At 43.6% G+C, this 24,044-nt stretch overlaps 2 protein-coding genes across 29 annotated transcripts in view; one reads left to right on the forward strand and one right to left on the reverse strand.

Annotated features, from left to right (window-relative positions):
• The window catches only part of SUPT20H (SPT20 homolog, SAGA complex component), a 78,237-nt gene that overhangs the window by 41,060 nt on the left and 13,133 nt on the right, over positions 1 to 24,044 (forward strand). For 10 of the 28 annotated variants that reach the window (XM_075061622.1, XM_032805889.1, XM_032805888.1 and 7 more), the window contains 9 exons: positions 753 to 910; positions 3,321 to 3,353; positions 5,551 to 5,668; positions 13,486 to 13,594; positions 13,850 to 14,008; positions 15,808 to 16,120; positions 17,701 to 17,855; positions 21,699 to 21,754; positions 23,581 to 23,721. In XM_075061622.1, the coding sequence (XP_074917723.1) occupies positions 753 to 910; positions 3,321 to 3,353; positions 5,551 to 5,668; positions 13,486 to 13,594; positions 13,850 to 14,008; positions 15,808 to 16,120; positions 17,701 to 17,855; positions 21,699 to 21,754; positions 23,581 to 23,721 (1,242 nt within the window). The remainder of the gene's footprint in view (positions 1 to 752; positions 911 to 3,320; positions 3,354 to 5,550; positions 5,669 to 13,485; positions 13,595 to 13,849; positions 14,009 to 15,807; positions 16,121 to 17,700; positions 17,856 to 21,698; positions 21,755 to 23,580; positions 23,722 to 24,044) is intronic. The other 18 variants (XM_032805900.2, XM_032805894.1, XM_032805909.1 and 15 more) reach the window with 9 other exon arrangements.
• Positions 950 to 24,044, reverse strand: part of EXOSC8 (exosome component 8) — a 60,019-nt gene continuing 36,924 nt past the window's right edge. The window contains exon 11 of the mRNA XM_032805915.2: positions 950 to 2,277. Within this exon, the coding sequence (XP_032661806.1) occupies positions 1,910 to 2,277 (368 nt within the window). The 3' untranslated portion in view covers positions 950 to 1,909. The remainder of the gene's footprint in view (positions 2,278 to 24,044) is intronic.

Raw genomic sequence — 24,044 nt, forward strand, 5'->3', positions numbered from 1 at the left:
TGTAGCACGTTAGCACATAGGGCTATTTTAGGCAGAATGCTCTACAGGTTTTTTTCCTTCACTGTCCCAGTGAAACCTGTAGATCAGCTGCAAATTGCATGATCCACTACACAAGAAAATGCTTAAGTTAATTAGAAATCAGTTTATGGATTCTTCATAATGGAACCGCCAACATACTATGCCCTCTTTATCTTCAGCATCCATCTCTTTGTCCTTGCGGGTTACTTTATGTTACTAAAATCTACCATCTTGACAGTATGCTTTTCTTGTAGTACCTAATTTTCATTTCTATGGCATCCTATTCAACCATTGTTCTGTGTTGTGTATATAACTACTCTTAGGTATTTGCAGTGTTGTAGCTGTATTGGCCCCTAGATATCAGAGAGACAAGGTGAGTGAGATAGTACCATTTACAGTTGGTCCAATAAAAGATATTCCCTCACCCACCCTGTGTGTCTACTTTTAGATGTGTTTCTTCTGTCTGCGCTTCCAGTATCTATCATAAATAGTTATGGGTTCTCTTTATTTCTTGTTTTTTAAGTAACTTGTTTATCTCTCCCATCCTATTCTGTTAGTTAGAGAATTTCTTCTGGAAATCATTTTCCATTCCTGCTGAGCAAAGTGACATTTAGGGACTACTAGATTGTGTTACTTGCAATTTGTATTTTGTGGACTTCTGACATATATTGATCAGCCTTTCAGTTGACTTGTTTTTGAAAAGATTCTACGTATAATGTCGTTCTGTCTTTTAGGAGATAAGAGATGATTATGTGTTTGAATGTGAAGTTGGTAATCATCTTCAGAAAACAAAACTGACCATTTTTCAGTCCCTTGGTAATCCGCTGTACTATGGTAAAATACAGACGTTCAAAGGCAGTGAGGAGAATGACAGTCCCAGAACTCCATCACAGTAAGTAGCGTGTATATTTAAAAAGCTTTATACTATGATAATTGAGGAAAAACCAGACGAATTTACCTGCTTAGATCATACTGACAAATGTGTACCTAATTACACTAGAAAACTAAAAATGTGTTTTTTAAGGATTTCATTTCAGAAATTTAAAAAATCTAACCCACATGTGCCAATGTCATCTTAAAAAGAAAAGTAGTAAATTGTGTAATGCACAAATTCAAATACAACCACCAAAATCTCATATCTTCCCACATTTAAAGTTATATTGGAACAAAATCTCAATTTGGAGGGACAGTTGAAGACATTTCCATGACACATTTCCAGGTGGTGTTCCTATTTTCAGTACTTACATTGTGGTAGTGCTGAAAATGTGTCTGACGCTGTACAAACATATAGGAAGGGACACAATCCTTTATCCAAAGAGTTTACAGTCTACATACACAAGGATGATGACTGGTACATATGTTCATAATTTTGTTTTAAAATATATTGACTATATATAGCTGGCTGCTGCGGTCCCTTTATCTGCCCGTTGTTAGTTCTTATTTTAGACTCCAGTCTTGCAAGGTGCTCTGGATACTTTGCCCCTGCACCTGCACAGACTTCTGTTGATTTCAGTGGGATGTAAGGGTCTGCCCACATGCACAAAGCAGCTAACATGATCAGGTTTTGTTAACTGCTACTATTTTGTATTGTTATCTAGTGTTTAATCCTTCTCTCTTACTTTTTAATGTGAACCATTTCATACTGCCAGTTTTTAGTTATTTTTAACCCTTGTCTCCATCTATGCCTGTTTATTTTATAGAGCTCTATGCTAATCTTAAAAAGTCACTAAAGGTTGTGCACTGGAACTGGAATTTTCAAAGGCACCTAAGGGAGTTTTTGATTAAAATTTGCTCCTTTGAAAATACCAGTTTGATGCACAATATTAAGAACTCATTTGGATTTGGTTCCCTAAGTATCTTTGGCTCCATTTGAAAATTCCAACCTCAAAAGTCAGGGATGTAAAAAATGTAGTCCCCTTATTTTCCTGTAAAGTAGTTTGCTTTTTGAATCCATGGAAACAACATGAATAATTCTGAATTGAAAATGTCTAATCTGAATGTAATAAAATACATTTTTCAGTAAAAAGTGAACACGAATAACAAACAAGAAATATTTATTTAGAGCTACATCTTGTGAGAAAGCGTGATTGGGATAATGAGAGAAATCAGGAAAACTAAATATATCCTTTGACATTTTAGTGCTTTGGTGTTTCTTGACATACACCCAAATCACACTCTCACTGCATCTGATATCCTTTCCGCACCATGAATCTACATGAGCCAAAAGAAGCAATAGATTGGTCATATTTCCCAGGAGAACTGTACAAAGAGAGAAAAAATAGTAGATTACTGGGATAAACCTGGGAGAGCTGTAATCCTTGATTTATATTGGTTATAATTTCCATGCTAATTTCCTAAATTGGTCTGAATTGGACCAAAAACTTCCTTTAAGGGGTATGGGTATTACATTAAAATGATATTAGTGAAACAGATTTCATGTTTTATTTTTAAAATATATTTACTTCAAACTGAATCTTTCTTTCTTAGCAATATGAATAGCTAATTGCTGGAGCTCTTACATTTTTTCCTTATATGAGCAAATTGTTACATTTGTCTACTAAATGGTAAACCAAATGTATAATGCCATGGTGCTTAATACAAGCAATATGCAATGCTACTTTTAACAGCATAGAATCTATAGCAAACTGCCACTTCCTGTTTTTAGGTATATAAAACTGGTATTATTTTGTCTTTTACACTGGTGTATATCAGAGGTTGTCAGCCTTTCAGAAGTGATGTGCCAAGTCTTCATTTATTAACTCTAATTTAAGGTTTCGCATCCCTGTAATGCATTTTAATGTTTTTAGAAGGTCTCTTTCTATAAGTCTATAATATACAACTAAACTATTGTTATATATAAAGTAAACAAGGTTTTTAAAATGTTTAAGAAGCTTCATTTAAAATTAAAATGCAGAGCCCCCCAGATCGGTGGCCAGGACCTGAGCAGTGTGAGTGCCACTGAAGATAAGCTCACGTGCCATAGGTTGCTTACTCCTGGTGTAGATTCACTCTTAAAGAGGTGGTATCACAGTAAAACCCCCAAATTCTTGTCAGCCTTAATTGTGTCCCTCTAAATATATTGTATTAGTGATTATGAAGCAGGGTTAGTGTTTTATACTTTCAGAAGTCTCCAGTCCACCAAGTAAAACGTAAGTGTTAACTGTTCTCGTAAATTAGCTGGCAGCAGAGAGTCCCATTCCAAAAGTGGGTGGTTTCTTTGCTGTTTTTCAAAGTTGTGATCTTTGAGGAAAGCTGTTGAATTCCAAAAATAATAACGACATTGTTTTATGTTTTACATTTAGGTTCCTTATTGGTTCCAAGACTGATGCTGAAAGGTAAGTAGTTCATAGCTTTCTTTTTTTACAGACCGAGTTTGTCCCTTTCAGCCATAATGTACCTTACTTTCATTACCATGGAGGTAATGGCATGTGACATGGATATTAAATAGAAACAGTCAAGATCTGCAACAAGACTAAAAATGTTGCAACTCTTGCACTTACATTTGTGGGAAGGGTGGGGGAAAGTGTTATACCAATGAAAACTAGCAGGATCTTAAAGGGGACAAGACATTTGTCACATTTATTGTAAATACTATAATAAAATAAAAGGTTGTTTGGTTACTTATTCCTATGATTTTATATATATATATATATATATATATCCATTCACACAATCATTCATACAAGTTCTGTGTAGATATTATAGTTACCAGCCTAAAGTTGCTTGTGACAGAATACTGGCCAGGTACTCTGTACACAAGAGTGGAGCCGAGTCCGGGTCAGGTGCACCTGATGCTCCTGGAGGCTGGCAGCAGAACCATAGTCTCAAAGTCCTCAGTCTTCAGAGTCCAGCTTTATAGGGATTTTTCCCTATGTTAGTTCATGGGAGTTGCTTCATTCTGCTGTTGTTAAATTAATCAGCAGGTGGCTGGCTCCATGTTGGCAGCAGAATGTTACCCAAAGTCTCTCATCTCACCCTTCTTTTTTACAGGCTTTTAGTTTGGATTCAAAGTCTATAGGTCTTGCTGTGTCACGCTGCCTTTGGGTTTGGATTGATCACCCGTCAATTGCAGGCGTGACTTTCAGCCTTGAACCTGGCTTTGATCTTCCTTCTGTTGTTCTTTTGTCCTTTTCTTTTTAGGGTGGATGCTTTTTACTTTGTTTCACTGTTGTCTAGGTCTTCAGCCGTTGGTAGCTGAACTTCATCTCATCAGGACAGGCTGGGGCTGGAGGTTGATTTTATCATCCATACATGCCTCATTCACACATCTAAACTAACTAATAAGATTACAGCAGGGTTTGCAAAAATGAAGGTTGGAGGAAGCTTTTACAAAATGGAGTGAGCGTTTTAAAATGGGGTTTGAATTACAATATGGCAAACAGTGAACAGAAGTTACAATGCAGGCAAGTGTAGTGAATGGTGAACAGAAGTTACATTAATAAAGTGAACAATTAAAAACAATTTCATTTATCAGTTCTACAAAAGAGAGTAACTCCACACATCTTGTCTCATTTTTCTGTTAAATTCTGAAGACCATACTATGTCTTTGGATGAACCCATCAGCAGTAGCCTGGTGAGAGCTTTCAAGAGAAGAATTTGGCCCTGAGACTTTGTACAAGTAAATTTGCTATCAAGTATAGCTTTAAAGAGTATGGTTCTTTTGAACCTTAACTGTAGTTTCAAACTTCTTCTAGAAATCAGTTGAATATTTTTTATTCAAGCAGTACTGATTTAGCATTGTGATAAGTATTCTGTCATTCCTAGAGCAAGAAGAAAAATAACACCTCCCCCCCCCAATATATTTTAGCTATAGAAGGTTTACGGTTGTCTGCTGTGGTTCATTATAAAACATAAAGTAGACTTCTCCCATACTCGGTGGATTTCTCCAGACCGATGTTTCTCAACCTTTTCAGGTTGGTAACCGCTAATTCAAAGTCAAAAAATTTCACAACCCCCTCACATTTATTATAAAAGTAGGAGTGAAAAATGTAACAATGATAAGCCTATTTAATTTATTTGTGTTTCAAGAGACTGACTGAATACTTGACCTTGAGGGGTAAGGGTGTCATGGCAGTACTGGGGAGAGATTTTCTTTGCTTTAGAGTGTAATGGGATTTTCAGTGGCTCGCAACAGCCCTGATTGCCTTTGGTGACCTCACTGGGGATCGCAACCCACTGGTTGAGAAGCAGTGTTCCACACAAGTGGATATTTTGTTCTTCAGACTGATAGAAAAAATTAAAATATTGTGGTATCAGCTGTCTCTGTAAGGGAGTTTATATTTCTATACAATGGTATGTTGCAGATCAGTTCACTGAAGTTTAAAATAAAACTGAATCACAATTCAAACCATTTTATCTAAGTGCTCGCAGTTTACATTTCAGAATAGTGAAACAGTAGTAAGTAGGCAAAGAAAATTTAGAATATAATAAAGTTAATCTACATCTCGAACAAACGGTATAATGTTAAAAATAGTGCAAAATTGTTAATGCTTTTTCAAATCCTGTGCTGAAGTCTTCAGTGGTGTATTTCAGGGTAGTGAACCAATACCAGGAACTAGTTCAAAGTGAAGCTAAATGTCCAGTGAAGATGGTTCATAATTCAGGTGGATCAGTCAACCTAAGTCATCTTTCTCCAGGGAAGGAAATGGAAGTGAGTTTGCTCAATGTTTCTTCCTTACATTTACAATTGCTTATTGAGTAATTACAGTTCCCTAAAGGGTCTCAAAGAACAAACATCTGTCTGAAGTTTTTAAACCTACTATTATTACAAGTCTTTAATGGAAGAGATTAGAGAAAAATGTTTTTCTGAGATTTTTCTTTTTTTTTTTTTTATGTTGTCTTTGATAATGCTATGTATAGTCAGTTTCAGTGATTTGCTATAGTCCATTTTTTGAGTTTATCTAGGTCTTTCATACATCAGCAGAGCAGAGAAAAGCATTTTTAAAGACAGGAAAATACAGTTCTAAAACCAATCTAAAAATTGGCAGGGGAACTTGGAGGCAGGCGTAGTGCCTGAACTGTTAACTCTTCATAAAAATGGTTTGGAGTTTTTTTATTAGATTTCAAAATGACAACATCCTTCTAAGGCAGGGGTCGGCAACCTTTCAGAAGTGATGTGCTGAGTCTATTTATTCACTCTAATTTAAGGTTTCATGTGCCAGTAATAACATTTTAATGTTTTTAGAAGGTCTCTTTCTAGAAGTCTATAATATATAACTAAACTATTTTTGTATGTAAAGTAAATAAGGTTTTTAAAATGTTTAAGAAGCTTCATTTAAAATTAAATTAAAATGTAGAGCCCCCTGGACCGCTGGCTAGGACCTGGGCAGTGTGAGTGCCACTGAAAACCTGCTCGCATGCCACCTTTGGCCACACGTCCCATAGGTTGCCTACCCTTGTTCTAAGGTATACATGCTCTTGGGGTGTATTCCTTAGTGCATGTCTGGCAGGAATTCCCATAGCTGAAAGTTTGGTGCTGATGGACTCATCATGCCATGTGTTTTGTTATCTCTGCTGAGCATTTTAAATTGATCCCACTACTGTAGTTCTTTTTTTACCTCAGCTAGCATTTGCTGCTTTGCTGGTCCTTTCCTCCTATTTATCTATGTTCTTCCCTATGGTATCCCTTCTTTTTAAATAGATAAATAAAGCTGTCCAGTTTGTTAGCCATGAACTAAGTTCTGCCGGAGTCAGCAGAGTCATATCAAGGAAGCAACAGATCACCTTCTTTTTTGACTATCTAATCCTCTATGGATGGTAAAGCAGTTATCTTGAGTAGTGAAGAAAAGAGTTCGAAAAAGTAAAAATAAAAACCAAGTTTTTAGGGTTATCATCAACAGGCACTTAAAGGATTTTTAAAGAAAAAAATAGAAGCACATAAAAGGAGAATGGTGTCTGTTTGCTTTTCAGAGCCATTAAAGACCACACAATTGTATACTCTGTAAAATACAAAGAGCTAAGCATCAGCTCTTAGCATGTGTGCCCAATTTGAAAAGAACTTCAAAGGAACCATAATTCAGCTAAGAAAACTTTTGAAATTACTTTTTAACTTTTTGTAGTGATGTGGTTAATTTTATTGTTAAAGTTAATTAGGTGTTTTTTCTAGGGCACTGAAGAAGGCTGACTTAATTTCCTCTGTCACAGTCTTTTGACTCCTTTGACAGGGAGGGAAAATATCAAGCACTAATTTTATTAAGAATAAGAAGAATAAATATGCATATAATAAATTGAGTTTTTGAAGTTGTATATCTGATATTGTCTTCTGTGTGTTTTGTCATCTGCCTAAACCTGAAAGCATAGCCACTATGTTTATAACACTTCTTTTGTTCTGAATTTATACTCCAGGCATGTAAATTAAATATTTGGCCTTTACCTGTAAATTTGTTTTCCCTGGAACAGATTGTCTGACAATCTGAACTAGTAGTTGCATGGATCTAGAGGCAATTACAGCCAACTTCTAGGTAGCCTGCCGTTTGTAATTCAGGACTACACATTTGAATAGCTGTAAGGCAATACTTGAACTTTATTAATTCATCTTAAAAAATTCTGTTTGTAATTGGTAAAAAGAAAAAGTAGAACACCTTCATTCTAAATATAATGGTGCAATCATTGCAAAACTTCCATCAGTTTCAGTGGAGCCAGGATTTCACTCAAGTATTTATATTCCTGTTCCAATACTCTGATTCTGTACTCTGAATCCCGAGTGGGTCAGGACTGACAGACAAATTTATCGGTAAGACCAAGTTCTTCTTCGAGTGCTTGCTCATATTCATTCCAAGTAGGTGTGCGCGCGCCGCGTGCACGTTCGTCGGAAGAATTTTCCCCTAGCAACACCCGGCGGGTCGGCAGGCGCCCCCTGGCGTGGCGCCTTTGCGGCACGCGAGGTCATCTCCTCACCCTCCGGACCCGGCTATGACTGCTCCCGCTTCCCAACAGTGTCGGTCGTCTGGAACAATGGAGTGCGGCTTGCTGACCTCCACTTCCCTAGCTTTCAAACCATTTTCTCGTAGTTTTATACTTTCATAGTTGTAGTTAGTGTTAATTCTTAGTCTTTAATAGTAGTAGTTAGTGTAATTTGTATATATAGTTAGAGGGCTGAGGTTCCATTCTCCTCAACTCTCCCGGACCCGGCTCATGCCTGGCTCTCCCCGGCTTCAAACAAACAGTGCTCGGCCTGCCGCCGGCCGATGCCAACGGGAGACCCCCACGATCGTTGCCTGAAGTGCCTGGGGGAGTCCCACCTGACGGACAAGTGCAAAATCTGTAAGTCCTTTCGAACAAGGACAAAAAAGGAGCGGGAATCGCGTCTAACGCAGCTCCTTATGGAGGCCGCCTTGACCCCGGCAGCTCCAGCACCAAGTGCACCGAAGTCCGTACCGGGCAGAAGTTCCGCATCGGCACCGGAGACGACCGGCACCGCCAAAACACCGCAGCACCAACAGTCTCCTGCGCAGAAGTCAGCCTGGCACCGTTCCCTCTCGCCGAAGGCGAAGAAGTCCAAGGCTCCTGCGGCTGCAGCTACAGCACCGCAGTCTGAGCATGGGAAACCGTGCCGTCTGGCACTGCCATCTGCCGCGGCAACGGTTCTCCCAGCACCGTCAACTCTGGCCAGGCAAGAGCCATTGAGTCCGGTGCCAGACAGCTCCCCGGCGGATGCCCTGGTCGAGCTTGCTGTTCCCACTACGCCGGAAACTTTTGCGACGGCGAGGGAATTGATAGCGCTGACTGAACCTCCCCCGCCTCAACCCCCGGCACCGCCGGTGCGGGTAATCTCGTCTACTGGGAAGCCGGCTATGTTTTGACCGATGTCCCTCGGAGAAGTGGACAGGCACCGATCGAGATCACGGCACCGCTCCCGCTCCCGGCGCCGAGAGAGAGACCGGTGCCGGGACTTCTGCCGCAGTCCATGGCAGGTACGCTAGCCAGGGCAGCTGAGACAGCCGGGAACGGGTCAGCACTGACCAGATCTTGGCTCTTTAGAGCAATTGAAAGACGTGAGACCTGTTTGTTGTGGCCTGTTTAACTCTTAGGAGAGAGGTGAAGATTGGGGGGGACAGTCAGACCCACCCTCTGCGAACAGCAGCACTGGAAAGTGTGTGGGTGTGGGTGGCTTTTATAAACAGTTGTTTTAACAAGGTTGTAAGACCTCTGCCTCCTGGGAAGTCCCAGAGTAATCGCTGCTCCTAGCATGGGGCTTCCGGCGTCTGTCCCTCCAACGGCCAGGGGCGTGGAGGGGAAGTACATGGTGCCCTCTAAAGAGTACCAGTACCTCTACACCCATCCTCCTCCATGCTCCCTGGTCGTACAATCCGTCAACGAGAGGGAGCGCCATGGCCAGCCAGCCCCCGCCCCAAAATCGTGGGAGGCTAAACGCATGGACCTACTGGGACGCAAAGTTGTACCTGCAGGGTCTGCAGTTGCGGGTATGCCAACAACAGGCCTCCTCGTAGATAACAATTAAACCTGGCAGTTCCATGGCCAATTCATGACTGTACCCGCAGATCCTCACGGAGTTCCAGACTGCTGGACGGAGGCAAAAAGATCTCGCAAATTCTCCCTGCAGGCTCCCCCTCGACGGCACAGATTCACGGCTAGGACCCGTCAACCTTGGCAGGAGTAACAATGAGGAGGATTTTGTGGTTGCAGGTGTCCGGATTGCCTCCAGAACTGCAACACACGATCCAGGACCTCCCATTCGAGGGACAGGGCTCTTTTCGGAGAAGACGGACCCAGTCTCCAAAGCCTAAAGGGCAGCGCTTATCATGCGCTTCTTAGGCATGCACACGCGCAGACCCAAAGAAGTCCTTCCGTGCGCAGCCTCCGCGCCCCTGCCCCCCCCCGTCAAGACTTTAATAGACGACGGTGCCGTGTTGAACGGAGACGTCAGTCTGGTTCCAAGGGGGACAAATATGGTTCGCAAACGCCGGGACCTAAACAAATTTTTTGAAGGTTGGTCGCGAGCAGAGCACCAGTCCCTTTCCGGTCTTCCTTTCCTTTTTTCAAACCGCCTTTCTCCCTTCTCCGGTGTGGACCCGTCTAACTTCGGATCGTTGGGTTCTGCGCACGGGGAGGATTTGACTACTACCTCCGTTTATTTCCCCTTCCTCCCTCCCACCACCTCCCCGTCCCTCTTCAGGGACCCCCTCTCACGAGCATCTCCTGTACCAGGAGGTCCTCACGCTTCTCGAATCGGAGCCATAAAGGAGGTGCCTCAAGATCTCAGAGGAGAGGTTTTTCCCCGCTATTTTTTTCCGCAAGTCAAAAAGGGCGGTCTCCACCCACTCCTAGCCTGGGCTCAACGCCTTCGTGAAGAAGTTGAAGTTCCGCATTGGTTCCTTGGCTATTATCCCGTCCCTGACCGGTAGAGATGTTCGCTGCTCATCGCATGAGAGGATGCTACTTTCATGTTTCCGGATCTACCCACTACCGGAGATATTCTTCCGCTTGTGTACGGGACCGCGCTTTTCAATTCACTGGTGCTGCCCTTCGGCTTTCCTCTGCCCTCGCGGTGCTTTACAAATGTTTATGCGGTTAGTGGGGCCGCTTTACTCCGTCGACGAGCATATGGTCTTCCCCCTGGAGACTGCTTGTCGCGGGTTTCAGAGGCTCAGGTCGCACAACACATAGCACCCCTCACCTTACAATAATAACGAGCTTGTTCGAACTTAGTGCTCTTGTATTCAATTTCACAGTCCATCTTCGTACCAACACAGAGGATAGACTTCATAGGAGTCTCTTTTAGACTGCCACTCTCTCGCGACAGCCTCGCTTCCACCTTGCGGTTCCACGTAGTCTCTACAATAGAGGTTCTGACTCCCTTCCCCAACACCTCGGCCCGGGTTTGTGCTCAGCCTGCTCGGTCCATGGCGGCCTGCCCTTTGTCACGACAGAACGCAAGCTCCGCACTTCGCCCCTGCAAATTTGGTTGGCCTCGTTATCGACCTCGAGACAGCCATGGACACTTCGTCACTCTCCACAGACCGTTTTTCTCTCCCTCGTTCTGATGGCAAGAACCCCTCCCTGGTATGTGCGGCATGCCGTTCCATCCCAGGCACCATCCATTCCCGACAACAGACGCATCCTCCCTGGGCTGGACTACATGGGTCTCGCCGAACACAGGTCTCGGCTGCTCAGGAGCTCTCACTGCACATAAGTCCGAGAGCTGCACGGTCCGCCTCGCCTGTCAGACCGTTTCTCCTCACCGCTAGAGGACGTTGTGTTTTAGTTGCTCTACGGACACACACACCGCGATGCACTATATAAACAACGCAGGGAGGGACCTGTTCCTCTCCCTCTTTGTCAGCGAGCTATCGCACTTTGGGAATTTTGTATGCCCCGCCGTGATCTGTGGCTTCCTTCCTCCAGGAGTCCAGAACGTATTGAGCGGACCATTCAGGCATCTCCTAGCCACACGTGTCCCGTTCGTCCGACATAGCCCATTCATCTTTCTGGAGGTGGGGTTTCCCGGATCGACCTCATTCGCCTTCCGCCCAACCAAAGCTGCCCCAGGTTCTGCTCCTTCCCGGTCTTGCCCGCGGAATCGATCTCGACGAATTCCTCCTGTCTTGGTCGAACCCACCTCCTTATATGCCTTCCGCCGTTCCCTTGGTGCACAAAGTCCTGGTAAAAGCTGCGCAGGGGACAGGCTCGGGTAATTCTCATCGCCCAGGTGCCTTGCCAGCATCTTGGTACACACGCTGCTGGACCTGTCCATAGCCAGTCCGTTCTCCTGCCCGTTCTACAGATTAATATCTCAAGACATGCAGGCTTCTCCATCCTGACCTCCAGTCCCTCCACCTGACGGGTGGTTGCTGGCTGCTGAGCTTCTGCGAACTGCGCTGTTCTACCCCAGTGAGCAGGTGCTCCTGGAAGCAGAAGCCTGCAACAGCTACTACTGGCGAAATGGAAGAGGTTCTCTTGCTGGTGTCAATCGCAAGGCGTACCAACAGTGCTCCCATCCAATGATATTGAATATCTATGGCACCTTAAACAGCAGGCCTCGCACTCTCGTCCTTGCAAGTCCACCTAGCTGCATTTTCTTCGGTCATCCAGGAGACGCCTTCCTCCGTCTCTCTCACCGATGGTCTCTAGTTCCTCAAGGGCTTGAGCGCCTGTATCCCAGGTCCGCCGTCCCGCCCCCTCCTGGACCTCAGTCTGGTCTCTCCAACAATAGCCTCCTTCGACCCTTGCGACCTGCTCTCTCTGTATCTATCGTGGAAGTGGCTTTCCTGGTGGCATTACATCGGCCAGGAGGTCTCTGAGCTTCACGCTCTTGTCATGGACACCTTACACATATTCCAAAGACAAGTGCAGCTGCGTCCGCATCCGCCTTCCTGCGCAAGTGGTCTCCCTTTCCCCTTAATCAGGACATATTCTCTCCGATGTTTTATCCTAACCTCACGCCTCCCAAGGAGCAGAGCTACTTCACTTGATGTTCGCAGAGCGCTGCATTCTCATTAACCGCACAGACCTTTCCGAAAGACTCCCAATTTTATTGTCGTTGCGGACAGGATGAAAGGTCACCCTGTCTCGTCTTCAACTATCTCATCCTGGGTGCGGCCTGCATTAAAACGTGCATGCTTTAGCTCACACTCTCAGCGATGACTGACATTCTACGAGAGCGCAAGCTTCTCGTTGCTTTCCTAGCCCTTGTGCCTATACAAGACATTGTGTCGCCACGTGGTTCCGTGCACGACTTCTCTGCCATTCGCCTTGGTGCAGCAGTCCAGGGACGATCACTCTTGCTTGGCTGTTTTACATTCGACAGTCTCCACTCCGCCCCTCCCTAGGTAAGCTGGGATTCACCTACTTGGAATGAATATGAGCAAGCACTCGAAGAGAAAAGACGGTTCCCCCTTTGTACGTTGTTCTTCGAGATGTGTGCTCATATTCATTCCCACCCGCCCTCTTCCCCACTGTCGGAGTAGCCGGCAGAGGAACTGGGAGCGGCCGGGTCGGCAGGGGCTATATACGGCTGCGCAAGGCCCACGCCAGGGGGCGCCTGCCGACCCGCTGGGTGTTGCTAGGGGAAAATTCTTCTGACGAACGTGCACGCGGCGCGCGCACACCTACTTGGAATGAATATGAGCAACACATCTCGAAGAACAACAGTTACAAAGGTGAGTAACCGTCTTTTTGCCTTTCTCTCAAGAGTACGTCTGTCATTCTTCTACTCGTGGGATGTCATTAGCAATGAATTCAGGATAGGGAATGAAGCAATATAATTCCCATTGTTTGTTTTATTTTAATTTTGCCAGCGGTTTGGAGGCCTTTCCTGGCAAAAACTGCATCTGAAAAGGATCACAGATTGTGTTTCTAATGTCTCCCACAAAGGGAGACAACTTCCTGAAAATTGCTTTACTTTAGAATGCTAATATAAATGCTTTCATTTAATAGTTACTAATTTCTAGCATGTATGATGTGATCTCAGATTGGGCTAATATATCTTGAATTTCTGTTTCTTCTTAGCAGCCAGAGAGTCTATCAGGATCCGTGCAGTCTTCAGTATTGGGGAAAGGTGTAAAACATCGACCTCCTCCCATCAAACTACCTTCAAGTTCAGGAAGTAGTTCTTCAGGTAAATACTTTTTAGCTTTTTATCGTCTCTCTCCTCTTGTCTGTTTCCCTTATTTTGAAGTGTGAGGTTTAACTACTTAATGTAATAATTTTAAATATAATGTAAAAACTTTACCTCAATAGGTCATGGAGAGCGTTTTTCAAAGCTGATCTTACTGCTTTATGATTAAACAGTATTGTTCAAGGATGTATATAATGGAAAATATTCTAACATCCCTCCACAGAACCATAACGTCTGTTAATTGTGCTTTTTCAGGTAATATTTTTAGTCCACAGCAGTCAAGTGGCCACCTAAAATCCCCAACTCCTCCTCCTCCTCCTAAGCCTCCCAGTCTTTCTCGGAAACAGTCTATGGATCTTAGTCAAATTAGCATGCTTTCTCCAGCTGCCATGTCTCCTGCGAGCTCTTCACAAAGTGAGTCACGAACTAAATTCTCCATTAAATCTTAGGCTTTTGCATAATGCTTCTTGAGATAAACTTAACCAGTGGAATAGTGAAACTTAAATGTACAGTGTACTCTAAATTGTATAAGTTGTGCAAAGCTTCAGGCAGGTCTCTTGTTGACTGTATGTATTTTATGTTTACTGTAATTGTGTTTGTTTTTCTGTATATATATGTATGCACCCTTTGTGTATACGTTTTAATACATTTTATGCGACCAGTATGATTCTCTTTTTTTAAAAAGCCTGATAGCTAATGTGACAATATAAGATTCCAAAGTGTGGTTCTTTCCTCCAGTGTAAAAATAACAGTATATGAAACCAATTTGCATTTACATAATTTAAGCAACTGATTCTTTTTAAATGTCATAGGAGCTGGTACAGTTGTATCTCTATGTATGTATATAACCTGATCAGTCCCAAGGTGGTGATACAATAAACTATGAGATGATTTTTTAAAACACTCCAACACTGTTTTACAAATCATTGCTGATTACTAAAGTGTAATAATGATTATTATAGCACCATGATATAAGGTGTTAAATTGTAATTTTCTACAATGAGTGACATCTGTTTGATTTTTTTTAATTAAGAATGACAGGATTATTGTAATTATAGATCATAAACAATTTTTAAAATATGTGTCTTGAGGCCTTTCATGAACAGGTTTGTACAGCAAAAGAAACCACAGCTATAGTTTTCCATTTTTTTTTTTATGAATAATTGCACACTGAACATTTCCGTATGCTGCACAGTGATATACTATGTTTTTTGCATTAAATAATTTAAAATCTTCTGGATAGCTCAAAAGGTGTAATTTTTCTGCCTTCTTGTTTTGCACAAAGAAAAACATAAGAAAGATTTTGTAAATTTTCTAACAGTTCTATTCACACCTTTTTTATGTTGCTCGTATGGATTATGTAAATCTACTGCACACAGTTGTTACTGTAAGTAAAGCTCTGGTCACAGCTTTTGGACATTCACATTTCTTTCCTTTCTTTCTGCAGGACATGAAAGCTAAAAAAGAGAACACCTCAAGAGCTTTTGGGTTTTTTTACTTTTTCTGTTTTTTGTTTTTTCTATTGTTAAACTGTGCATACTGCATTCACAACAAATTTATCTATACATTCTACATTTAAGCAGAAGGAATTACACAGTAACTTTTAAAGATGCAGTATTATCTCCTGCAAAAAGCATTTACTTTATTTTCTCTTTTGTGATTTGACTGAAATCTGGCAAATACAGTTATCGATATCTATTTGATAGAATTTAGATGGTTACCTTTGACCCCATTTGATCACTGAAGCTGTTATCTGTTCTTAGTTGAATCTGTTGTTTTCCATATGTTTTAGCATGATGCTGTTATACAGACAGTACATACAGCCTATGTATTCGACATTTTAGAACCAAAACCATTAACTGGGTTAAAATGGTCACTCAGAAAATTGTACTTCATTGACTTAAATCATGACTCTGTTGAAAGTATTTTTAATGCACTATAAATTTTAAAAGGGCTTAATGGATGATACAAATTTATGTTTTGGTTAAAGAGTTAAGCATGGCAATGGGATGTCTGTGTGATATACTGCATCTTTAATAATGAGCGAGTGCAGCAGCACTCGTATGTCATGTGTAGAAATTAACACTTGCAGTTTACTGCTTTAAAAAACTGGAACAAATTGTCAGGGCTAAATAAGATTCCATTAACCTTATTTTACAAAAGGACTGGCCTTTTATAACAAACTAGCACTTTTTATTTTTCTCAATGAGCAGGGTCTGGAACTCCTAAACCATCTACTCCTACTCCAACCAACACCCCTTCATCGACCCCACACCCTCCCGACGCTCAGAGCTCAACTCCTATTACCCCTTCTGCCACCCCTACTCCCCAAGATTCAGGCTTCACCCCTCAGCCCACTTTGTTAACCCCGTTTGCTCAGCAGCAAATGTCTCTGAGCCAGGCATTGCCTGTAATGACCATTCCTCTTTCCACCATGGTAACATCCATTACTACAGGAACCACCTCCACCCAGGTCATGGCAAACCCTGCAGGACTTAACTTCATCAATGTAGTGGGCTCTGTGTGGTAAGTTCACTTTATTTTAGTGGCTTCTTAACAACCTGCCTTATGTTGATTTACAGAAATGTTCAATATTCATTAAGCCAGGTTTTATTCAAGATGTCCAATGGAAATGTATCGTTTCACCCTGTAATGGTATAATTCAGTTAATGCAGTTTTGGGAGTGCTCAAAGAGAAGAAACCCGGTATTTGAATGCTGATGAAGTTGAAAGAGAACCACTGAACTGTATACTTTTGAGTTTGAAAGATGCATAGGGTTTAATTACACTGGTGCTTACCTAGCTACAAAAACTATGATAGCTCTTGAGATTTTGTTCTTACAATTTTTCCACTTGAATGTTATCTTTTTATTTATCGTTACGAGAGGAGATGGAATATGCAAACCATTCCAAATTAATAATAATTAGACAAAATTCTGTGTAAAAGCCCCTGTGAGTGAAACGCTGTGTGTAAAATTTTTATAATAAGAACTTAAGAATGGCCATACTGGGTCAGACCAAAGGTCCATCTAGCCCAGTATTCTGTCTTCCGACAGTGGCCAATGCCAGGTGCCCCAAAGGAAATGAACAGAACAAGTAATCAGCAAGTGATCCATTCCCAGTTTCTGGCAAACAAAGACTAGGAACACCGTCCCTGCCCATGCTGGCTAATAGGCATCGATGGACCTATCCTCCATAAATGTATCTAGTTCTTTTTTGAACACTGTTATAGTCTTAGCCTTCACAACATCCTCTGGCAAAGAGTTCAACAGGTTGACTGTGCGTTGTATAAAAAAATACTTGTTTTTGTTTGTTTTAATCCTGTTGCCTATTAAATGGAACATCAGTGAATTTGATTTATGAGTACTTAACTTTATTAATTATTTTTACACTTATTCTGAGACTTAAATATTGTTCTGTATTTTTTAAAAGCACTTCTTCCAACAGTGGAATTTATTCTGTTATAACCAAGGTAGATTTCTATTAACTTAAAGTAGCTTTCGCTGTCTGCTATGTAAAACACAAAGTGCACCCTAACGATGTCAGATGTGTGAATTACTCATCTGAACGCTCCAGCAGCAACTCATCACTCCAAATCCATTAAACAGATTTTTTCAACTTGCTGAAGGAAAACATGAGCCTGCTGTCCAGCTTTTATGTCCTGTTAGTGCTGCTGTATTTAAGGTTGTGTTAGTTTTTGTATTTGGAAACACTGCAGGCTTAGAATAAAATAACCTATACACTTTATTCTTCCCGTGATCATTGATATCACAGTAAGTTCTGTGCACAGAACGAGGGTAGAATATGGACCTGTATATTCTAAATCCTAGGTACTTTATGATACTCCTTTATGTGTTTTTCTAAATGTCTGGGTTGTGGAGAACACATAGCACGTTTCACACTCAGCTGTAACGTTCATTTAATGTTAGTTTGTGATGAATTAATCAATAGGGTGACTATAAATGTTGTTCTGATCAGTCACCTTAAATATAACCTCATTTAGAGTAAACTGTTGATTGTTTTGTCGAAGACTGAAAGGCAAAAATCTAGTTGTTCACACACATTTGTACCACTTGGATTTAATGTGTTTTCTTTCGTCTTCTGCAGTGGAGCACAGACATTGATGAGTGGCTCAAACCCTATGCTGGGGTGTAATACTGGTGCCATAACCCCTGCAGGTATAAATCTGAGTGGCATTTTACCATCAGGTAGTCTGGTGCCAAGTGCGCTGCCAGCTGCAATGCAGTCTGCCTCTCAAGCAGGTTAGTATGAATCGGCTAAAAAGCTGTCATGAGGAACATTCAGATCAGGTTAAATAGCAAAAGCCCTTTAACCACAGTGGGCGGAAGAGTTCCACAAGAATTTCTCTGCGCCAATGAATGGATAGTGTGTACATTCAGGCTTGAATCCACAAAGGGACTTAGGCATTGCAACACTCAGGTGCCTAGCAAATCACAAGAACAACACTGACATCCACAAGGCCTAAGTTAGGCACCTAGACTCCCTATGCAATGAAGGGGGGAAAATAAGTGCCTAAGAATGGGATCCACAAAAGCCAGCATACTAGATGGGAAGCTGCCTAACTAGCCAATGGGAGAGTCTGACGAGAGGAGTTTGTCTTAAACTCCTCCCTAGAGGGAGGAAGAGGTGGTAGCCCTATAGAGCTAGCACTCATCCAGAATGTGGGAGACCCAGGTTCCATTCCCATCCCAACTGATGGGGAGAAAGGATTTGAAGGGGGGGGGCGGTCTTCCATGTCCTTAACCACTAGGCTTTGGGACCTTCTGCTATGAGTCTGCCTTAGTCTTTCCTGTCAAAGCTGTTTCACTGTGGATAGATAATTATAGTCATTGGAGCATGGGGACTGGACCCAGAGTTAGCTACCACCTGGGTAAGTGTGCCATCTGCCAGGCAGTAGGGTCATTCTCTCTCTGGCCCAGTGACTGTTTATCCAAAGTGAACAGCCTCAACTGGAGAGACTGAGGGTGAGCCCACATCAGAATAACGCAGTTCTCTGGTTAGAACACTCTCCTGAGAGGTGGGAAACCCATGTTCAAATCTTTTCTAGCCCTCAGACAGAGAGGAGAATGAACCTAGGTCTCACACATCCCAGGTGAGTGCTCTAACCACTGTACTAGAAGTTATAAGTGAGGTGACCCTGGCACTGCTGGATTTTGAATGGAGCCTGATCCGGCGGGTGTGTTCTGAGTATGTTTGGATCAGGCCCAAAGGCAAGATAGGCATTTGCTTACCTCTCTTTTCCTGGTTTGCAGATTACACTGGGGCAGAGGTGTGCAACCTATGTGAGGTGTGCATGCCCAGAGGCAGAAACTTAGATGCCTAGGCAACTTTTACATTTAGATGACAGCTGATGGGGGCTGGTGTTGTAGATTGCAGTGGCACCTAAATCTGAGCTGCTGGCACCCAAATCCCTTTTAGGATGTAGGCCTCACTGAATTTGGGGATGATCTCTACATTGTTAGCCCCCAGGTCAGCTGAGGTTGAGTGTGTCTGAAGTAGTTCTCTTAAGGGGCTAGGTTAGGGTTGCCACTTTTCTACTCACACAAAAACTAACACTCTTGCCCTGCCCCTCATCTGAGGCCCCACCCTTTCTTCAAGGCCACCCCCCTGCTCACTCCATCCCTCCCCGCCCCCACCCCTGTCGCTTGCTCTCCCTACCCTTAGTCACTCACTCATTTTCACCGGGCTGGCTCCAGGGGTTGGGGTGCGGAAGGGATGAGGTCTCTGGCTGGGGGTGCGGGCTCTGGGGTGGGGCCAGAAATGAGTTCAGGGTGCGGGAGGGGGCTCCAGACTAGTGCAGGGGGATGTGACGGCTCTGACTGGGGGTGCAGGTTCTGAGGTGGGGCTGGGGATAAGGGGTTTGGGGTGTAGGAGGGTGCTTCAGGCTGGGACGGGGAGTTCGGAGGGCGGGAGGGAGATCAGGTCACGGGGTTGGGGCGCCGGGGGGTGAGGGCCCTAGTTGGGAGTGTGGGGGCTGGGGATGAGGGGTTAAGGATGCAGGAGGGTGCTTCGGTCTGGGATCGAGGGGTACGAAGGGCAGGAGTGGGATCAGGGCTGGGACAGGGGGTTGGGGCACAGGAGGGGGTGCAGGCTTCGGGCAGCGCTTACCTCAGGTGGCTCCCGGAAGCAGCGGAATGTCCCCACTCTGGCTCCTATCGCGAGCAGGGCTGGCTTTAGGCCGATTTGCCTGATTCCCCAGAATTGGACCCCGCGCTATAGGCGCCTTTTTAATTTTTTTTACTCACCCTGGCGGCAGTCCACTCTGCCGGGGTCTTCGCTGGCCGTACTCCCCTGGCCAGAACACGGCAAGCCCCGCAGCCCCGCTCTCCCGGCTGGAGCTCCAACCGGAGCGCGGTAGCCCCACGGCCCTGTGACCGGGTTGGAGCTACGGTTGGAGCTCCGGCTGGAGCGCGGCTACCCCACGGCCCTGCTCTCCCAGCTGGAGCACTGGCCAGAGCGTGGCAGCCCTGCGACCCCGGCTGGAGCTCTGGCTGGAGCACAGCAGCCCTGCAATCCTGGCCGGAGCGCGGCGGCCCCATGACTCTGGCCGGAGTGTGGCAAGCCCCTTGGCTCCCCTCCCCCGGCCAGCAATCGGAAGTGCTGCTGAAGACTGGGAGCAGGGACTGGTGAGTACAAGCCCCGCCCCCAGGAATCAGGCCCCACGCTTGCTAAAGCCATCCCTGATGCCAAGGCATGGCTAGGCAGCTTTGCGTGCAGCCCGTCCTCAGGCACTGCCCTCGCAGCTCCCATTGGCCGCGGTTCCTGGCTAGTGGGCGCTGCGGAGCTGATGCTTGGAGTGGGGGCAGTGTGCAGAGCCCCTGGCTGCCTCTACATCTAGGAGCCCTGAGCAGGGACATGCTGCTGCTTCCAGGAGCTGTGCAGAACTTCAGCAAGCAGGAAGCCTGCCTTAGCCCTGTGGTGCTGACTGGCATCACCAGGGTCCCTTTTTGACCGGGCGTTCCAGTCAAAAACTGGACACCTAGCAACCCTAGGCTAGGTTAGGGAGATATATTATATATCTAGTTATACATCTGGATCACCCATTGGGGGAGTTTCTGAGGTAGGTTACATTGCAAGTTCAGAAGTGACTATGGCAATCATCACTACCAGAAGAAAAGTAAAATATGAAAACATTCCAGAATTTAGGAAGAGGACCCACACTTCAGTGCTTCAGGCCCTTATTCTTTTACTAGACTGTGTTTTAATCTAAGTATGTTTTTAGCTTCTTAATTGCCATAAAATATTACTGTAGAAATCAATGTGCTTCAACATTCATAAATGAGAAGTGTTTATGTTCTTAGCAGGGGCGGCTCCAGGCACCAGCATGCCAAGCGCGTGCTTGGGGCGGCAAGCCACTGGGGGTGCTCTGCCGGTCTCCGCGAGAGCGGCAGGCAGGCTGCCTTCGGCGGCTTGCCTGCGGAGGGTCCACTGGTCCCGCGGCTTCGGCGGACCTCCCGCAGGCATGCCACCGAAGGCAGCCTGCATGCCATGCTTGGGGCGGCAAAATGCCTAGAGCTGCCCCTGGTTCTTATCTTTTTGAACCTTTTTGAAAACAGGACAGAAAAACACCTAATGTTTGTTAGATGTTCATCCTCTCAGAAATGCTTTTGGACTTGGAGATCTTCAAAAAAAAGCCATTATAATTTGCAGCATTTCAATATTTTTCTTTCTCTAATGCAGCTATCAGTAACTGCTGTTTCATTGGGATTCCAGACATGTCCATGTGTGGGATGCAAACTGTAATGTATTTTAAAAATAGAGGAAGAACTACAGAACATCTGGACAGATGCTCTCTGCCTACTTTATCTTGTCCAAACACAGTAGTAGTATTTGCAATGAACAATGTTTATACTGGTAGAACTTCCTTTCTAATCAGTCTGTTCCCCTGAGCTGCATCTGGATAATTGTGCAATTTATAGTTCTACAGAGAAAATACAATATTCTGTTTAAGTATAAAACTTAACCTTGCCATGCTGCAAGCTTGGAGTATTTAGAAATAATCCCATTGGCATGGTGTGGTGTGATGTATTTGATTTGATGATATGCATCTAACTAAGTAATGGTTGCCTACTTTTAATTAACAGGCAGCCCTTTTGGTTTAAAAAATGCTTCAGGTCTTCGGCCCTTAAATCTGCTACAGGTAATTAATGTATTTGGACACATTAATAATTGTTTGCATAATTCTATATGGATGTGTTGATTAGTGCTTTTGGTCACATAGACCTCCAGTTCCTCGGAGCCAGGTGTTCCGAGACATGCCACTTATTGTAAATGTTTCATTTTATTATTTTAATTTGAATGCATAAGACAAGAAAAGGTCTATGCTAAGAGAATAGGTGCCTTAAAAGATAACTAAAATCAGTCTATAAAACAGCAAACCTGAGGCCATCCTTCCCCCACTAACAAATCAGCCAGTCTTGAATGACATAAAATAAGCTGTAGAAATAGTGAAATTTTGAAACTTGAATTCAAGTGGCTAATTGTATAATAAAAAATCCCATTTTTCAGCCTTTGCTTTTGCTTTCACTGAAAAGTAGTTTTCATTTTTAGGTGCGATTGTTTGAAAACTGCAAAATTAACAGTGCAATAGAAATCGCCTGTAAATTAACCAGTATAGGTCTTAAGAAAGATGAACTATGGATGTGCAACTGGATCACTAGTTGATAAAGGGAACTTGCAGTCTCTGCTATCGGAAATAGAAAGCTATGCAACACAAATAGTTCCAGACAAGGAGTTTACAAACTCGGAATAAAGCTCTTTAATTTAAACAAAAAATAAAACCCAAGGGGGAAAATCGTTGATTGCATCTGAGCTCTGATCAATTGCAGGGCGGGGTGGGAGGCAGCTGTCAGGTCCAGCACAAGTTAGAGCTGCAGAGGAGCAGCTCTAAATTACACCAGTGGTGCAAGATCCTTCAGGAACCTTAGAGTAGGATTGATCCCCCTCCTGCTTTCCTGTACTCCCTGCTGCCCAGGAGCATGGGATGTGGCTCACACAGGAGACAGCTGTGTCAGAGGAGAGTTCGTCTGCCTAGGAGGGAATTCTCCACTGACTGTAGTCAACTGTTTTAAGTCCACTTTGTGCCACTTACACAGAGTATAGTGGATTTAGTAGACTAGGGGATGTGCTACTAGGAAATGAAATGTAAGAGTCAGGTTGCACAGTTAAATTCAATGCAGTTCACAAATGCACAAGTCAAATTTATATCTGTTTATGGACTCTGGTTAAATGTGCAGCTTGCTATCACACTGTTTGTTTTAAAATATATATTATAAACCATGGAGGACTTAGTATACTAATTTAACTTTGCTGTTGGAATCTTAACTTTTTTACATTTCTTGTCTTCCTTGTGAGTTTAATTATTTAACCTTCATATTCCAATAACAGTTTTTTGGTATGTGTGTGTGATTATGAAGATATTAGTGAAATGCTTGTATTTACATTACACCTAAGGCTGTCATTTCAGGCTATGCTCTTGAATCTCCTCTCTCTTACACTGTTATAAATCAAGAATAATTCAGTTGAAATCAGTGCAGTTGGTAAAACTGATGTAAGCAAGAGGAAATAGGTCCCATATTGAATTAATATCTGTTGCATCAGATTCTCCACAATTTACTACTAGGAAACCTTCATCCAAATAAAATAAAATGGTTTAAACATGGAATTAATGAAGTATTCTGATGTTACAGGTATCCATTAACCTACATTTTTATTAGCGATGTGTAAAATCTGAACAACTGTATTTCAAAAGAACAATAATAATAATATACTTTTCTCCCTAGGAATGTAGGGCAACAACTTATGCAGACTCTATTTCTGAAAAATGAGGCCTTTTCAAAAACAGCAACATTTTTAAAGTATCTGCAAGAAGTAATTTAATATCTAGATCTTTTTGTGCTCATCCCTGGAGAATGGCAGGCTTATGAATGTTATTGAATTATGTCTTTTGTTTTTAATCTGAAACAGCTTCCTGGTGGTTCACTTATTTTCAACCCACTTCAGCAGCAGCAGCAGCAGCTCTCACAGTTCTCTCCACAGCAGCAGTCCCAGCAGCCTGCAGCCTCTAGTCCGCAGCAACAGGGAGAACAGGTGTGCCAGTTACCCTCAGTAAGAGTTCATAAATACACTGGAAAACTGTTGAACCGCATAGTTTACTCACAAATGATTATGCCAGGGTTTCTCAAATAGGGGTCGCCGCTTCTGTAGGGAAAGCCCCTGGTGGGCCGGGCTGGTATGTTTACCTGCCCTGTCCGCAGGTCTGGCCGATCGCGGCTCCCACTGGCCGCCGATTGCTGCTCCGGGCCAATGGGAGCTGCTGGAAGCGGCACGGGTCGAGGGACTTACTGGCCACCACTTCCAGGAGCTCCCATTGGCCCCGAGCAGTGATCCGCAGCCAGTGGGAACCGCGATCGGCCGGACCTGCTGATGGG

This window comes from Chelonoidis abingdonii, chromosome 1, assembly GCF_003597395.2.
Source record: "Chelonoidis abingdonii isolate Lonesome George chromosome 1, CheloAbing_2.0, whole genome shotgun sequence".
NCBI classification, from domain to species: Eukaryota; Metazoa; Chordata; order Testudines; family Testudinidae; genus Chelonoidis; species Chelonoidis abingdonii.